This window comes from Mirounga leonina, unplaced genomic scaffold, assembly GCF_011800145.1.
Source record: "Mirounga leonina isolate KUSES-001 unplaced genomic scaffold, KU_Mleo_1.0 Mir_107, whole genome shotgun sequence".
NCBI classification, from domain to species: Eukaryota; Metazoa; Chordata; class Mammalia; order Carnivora; family Phocidae; genus Mirounga; species Mirounga leonina.
In genome coordinates this window covers 5,800,024-5,804,319 of record NW_023270233.1, presented here as the reverse complement: position 1 = coordinate 5,804,319, position 4,296 = coordinate 5,800,024, and the positions used below count along the sequence as shown (strand labels likewise).

The window sequence follows — 4,296 nt, the reverse complement described above, 5'->3', positions numbered from 1 at the left end:
AAAGTCATGCTTAGAATGCCTGTAGAAGCCTATGCATCAGGTTGTCAAGAACTCCTGAAGTTTCTGCCTCTGCCGTTAGGAATGGGCGGGGCATTGGGCTTCTGCTGCCTGTGTCCCCCTGAGCCCACCGAGCCTTGCCTTTCCATGATACACGTATCAACCTCAATGTGCCCATGAGATAGGCCACCCTTTCCAATGAGAAGGCGGAGTCTGGGAAAGTGACTTGCTCAGGGTCACAGGGTGGGTGGAGGCTCAGGGTTTAGGTCAGAAAGCTCAGGATTTGGCCAGAGAGCAGGGAGAACTCATCCAGTTTCTACCAGTTGTTCTCCAGCTCTCGAGTGTCCTGGAGGGAGCCGCAGAACGGTGATGTGATTTGGAGTTTGGGCTTTGCGGTTGGGCAAATCCAGTTCATTCTTAGCTCTGCCACCTTGTGTGGGTGATTTAACCTCTCAGAGCCGCAATTTGAATCGGACCAAAGTGGACTCCACGTTCCCAACGCCTAGGGGTTGGGCTGAGCATCGAGAGGATTCCTATCAGGTTAAGGCTCCAACATGAGCTCTGGTGGTTGTTACAGCGATGAGGCTGCAGGGGGCCCCCACTCACTCTGCTTCCTTCCTGGTTTTTCCCCACCCAGATGTGGAGGTGGATGGGCAGAACTGGACGTTTGCTTTTGACTTCTCCTTCCTGAGCCAAGTGGAGGATCTGGTGTGGGCTGAGCTCCGGCTGCAGCTGTCCAGCCCTGTGGACCTGCCCCCTGGCCTGCCACTCTCCGTCGAGATTCTCCACCAGCTAAAGCCGGATGCGGAGCAGGACCCAGCTGACTGCCGGGAGCGTCTTCGGATGGACCTGTTCACTGTCCCTCTGTCCCAGGTTACCTTTTCCTCAGGCGGCATGGTCCTGGAGGTGACTATGCCACTCTCCAAGTGGCTGAAGCACCCTGGGCAGCTGGAGGAGCAGATGTCCAGTTTGGTTGGAGAGTGTCAGCCGCGGCCTCCCACGCCACCCGTCGCCAGCGCGCTCCTCATGCTCTACTCCAACCTGTCCCCAGAGCAGAGGCAGCTGGGCGGCTCCACCTTGCTGTGGGAGGCTGAGAGTTCCTGGCGGGCCCGGGAGGGACAGCTGTCCCAGGAGAGGGGCAGGCGGCGCCGTCGACACCACTTGCCGGACAAAAGCCAGCTGTGTCGGAAGGTCAAGTTCCAAGTGGATTTCAACCTCATTGGATGGGGCTCCTGGATCATCTACCCCAAGCAGTACAATGCCTATCGCTGCGAGGGCGAGTGTCCTAACCCCGTGGGGGAGGAGTTCCATCCGACCAACCACGCATACATCCAGGTGCAGAGCCCTGCCAAAGGGAGGGGAGGCAGGGGGCTGTGGGGGAGAGGGGGCCATACTGCCCGATCGGGGGTGGGGGAGCGGACAGGACTCTGGCTTTGCTTGTAAATTGCTGTTCATTCGTTCACTGTTATTCGGGCACCAACAGTGTGCCGGCTCCTATCCTGGGAGAGACTGATGGCCTGTGACACGATCCTCAGAGGGCCTACATGCGGCCACGCCCCCTTGGGTAACCTCGAACACCTTGCTTCCTTAGGTCTTCTTCCTCGTCTTTCATAAAATTAGGGGTGGAGGGTGTAGACTAGAAGACTTCCGCTTCTCCTCAGCTCTGACTCTTCTAGGAAAGGAAGTTCAGAATCTGGACTCTGGGAATAAACCTGGCTCTGATTCCTACATATTAGCTGTATGATACTGATCAAGCTGCTTACTCTGTCTGAGCCTGACCTTTCCCGCCTGTGAAAGGGGGGTGGCAATGCCATAGTTCATAGCCATGTTGTAGGGTTAAATGAGATGAGATGTTTCCCGCATGTATATCTGCTGGCTGGTGACCGGCACGTTGGATGATGTATCATCACTACTAGAAGTCTGTGATTCACCGATGGAATGGGGGCCACATTTGTGGGGCCATGGTTGGGGTCATCTTGTTCTAGCCACTGTACTTTTGCCACCTAAAATAGGAGGGGACACCGTTTTGCAGTAGGGAGGGCCCAAGACTACCACCACGTGCCACTAATCAGCCTAAGGTCTAGAAGGTGGTGGAGGAGAGCAAAAGGACAATGAGAGGGAGGGAGAAGAGAATAGAGCCTAACATGGTGGCCCTGATATTGGGATTCAGAGGCTCTGGGGAGCATGTGAGCTGAACTCGGTGGGGCCAGAGCCCTGCAGGACCTTTCCTAGGCAAAGGCCTGAGCCTCTCCTGGGACTTTGCTCCATGAACCTCCCTGCTGCATGATCAGGGGGACCCCCAGTGACCCAGAGAGTCCCAAGAGCAATTCTGACACTCAGATCCAAAAAGAAAGACCTCACTGGACCACAGGGTTGGGGCCCGGTTCCAGAGTGCCAAGGGATTGTTACCTTTTCTCCTACTGACTCTATTTGCCCTTCTCTGGGCAACAAAGCAAATCCCACAAGAATTTCCTCATGACTCTCTTCTGCTTCATGTTTCTGGAACGAAACCAGGAGTTTCTTGGAATTGGCATGCACTCTAGACTAGAACAATAGGAGGACATGTCTGTTTGCTACTGCTTTACCCAGATACAGCCTTTAGAATCTTCTGTTTAGCTCTTTTTTTTTTTTTTAAACAGCCTGTAAAGTTACTTTACATGTTAGGAGTTGATGATGTATATTGGCAGGCTGAATCCTTTATGAGAATGATTTTCTTCTGCTTTTGTACTCAGAAACTGATTTTAACTGACTTTTCTCCCCCAGAGTCTGCTGAAGCGATACCAGCCCCACCGAGTCCCTTCTACCTGCTGTGCCCCCGTGAAGACCAAGCCGCTGAGCATGCTGTACGTGGACAACGGCAGAGTCCTCCTAGACCATCATAAAGACATGATTGTGGAAGAATGTGGGTGCCTTTGAGGGGATCCTGGCGGGGCCCGGATTTGCCTGTTCCCTGGGAAGTTGGGAAGGTCCTAGAAGAGACACGAGAACCATCTAACGCAATGAGGAGACACAGAGGGGGGAAGGTTGCTCTGTTTGCCAGAGGGGGAAGAGCTGCCTGCCCTGTAAAGGAAGGCTCTGTGGGGTCCGGCTCACACAGAGGCTGCTGTCTGTCGGGAGAGAGAGAGGAGCAAGCCTGGGTGGCAGGCTGGTCGGCTGTTCTCTTTCCTGAAGAGACAGTGGTGACTAAAAGCACTAGGGCAAGGGTTCTCTACTTGACTTCTTAACCTATGAACCCTCAGAAATGATACGCAAAAGTTGGGGCGTACGTGCATTTATCTTTGAGGTGGGACAGGTTACTGATAACTTCTATGTATTCTCAAAGGTGGTCTTTGACCACCCCCGCCCCCTGCCAAGATGAAGTTCACCGTGTTAAAGGAGAAACGGTTGGCTCTCATTGCCTCCGGCTGGTTTAGGGAAGCCCCCACCTGCTTCGGGCCGGCCAGTGGCGATCCGCTGGCCTTGTCCGGAGGCTCCCCAGAGTGGGTCTCTGCTAATGAGTTGCACAAACAATACAGCCATTGTGAAGTCCTCCTAGGCCAGCTGGTGCCTTTGAAGGGAGAGGCAGAAACTCCTCCAGAGAGCTGGCCACGCTGGACTCCAGGAGTGGAGCCCTCAGGCACCCCCCAGCCAGCCTGCGTGGGCACACACAATCCGAGTCTATTAAAGTTGGTGACAGTTCACCTCGGTGTCTCATTGTGTGCTGTTAATGAGGCCCCTGAGCTTCCCGTCCAGCAGGGGCGACGGTGGCCTGAGACCTGGGTTATGGTCACACCCGCGCCGCTGAGAAGCTGTGTGGCCTCAGGTGACTAATTCCTTGCTCAGACTCCTCCTGTAAAGTGCTAACATGTCTGTTAGCAGGTCCTACATCATGGACTGTCCTCTGGGCCTTATCCCCATCTCCCCATCTCCCTCTACAGCTTACGAAGCCTGCTGAGCCCCAGGCCTGCCATACCCTCTCTCTCTAACCTTTACCAGCTCTTCTGTTGCTCAGGCTTCGCAGTCGGGCTTGATTTCGGGTTCTACCCAGCAGCCCAGCAGAAGGAACCCCAGCTTTCTTGTGGGAAGCTCTACCCAAAGCACCTGAGCACAGCTTTGCCTTTTGGATGAAAAGACCCCAAAGGCAGCGATCCTGTTTCTCTTTTAGCTGACCTCATTAAGCATTGCCAGAACAGGGGCTGTTTCTGTTTGGCGGGGTGAGGGGGGCCAATCTAGCGGGAATGCGAGTCTATGGTAGTTCTACCCCTGCTTCCCCAGGAAGCCGGTCAACTTCTGCTCCAGGCTTACGAGAATGAGCCCCAT

General features: G+C 54.6%; 1 protein-coding gene across 1 annotated transcript; it reads left to right on the top strand.

The window, feature by feature from the left end:
- The first annotated feature begins 237 nt into the window (after positions 1-237).
- On the top strand, positions 238-3,677 carry LOC118019094 (nodal homolog). Its single transcript, XM_035017945.1, has 2 exons — positions 238-1,332; positions 2,761-3,677. Exons 1-2 carry the CDS (start codon positions 577-579, stop codon positions 2,911-2,913), a joined length of 909 nt encoding a protein of 302 aa, XP_034873836.1. The 5' UTR covers positions 238-576; the 3' UTR covers positions 2,914-3,677.
- The last annotated feature ends 619 nt before the right edge of the window (positions 3,678-4,296 follow it).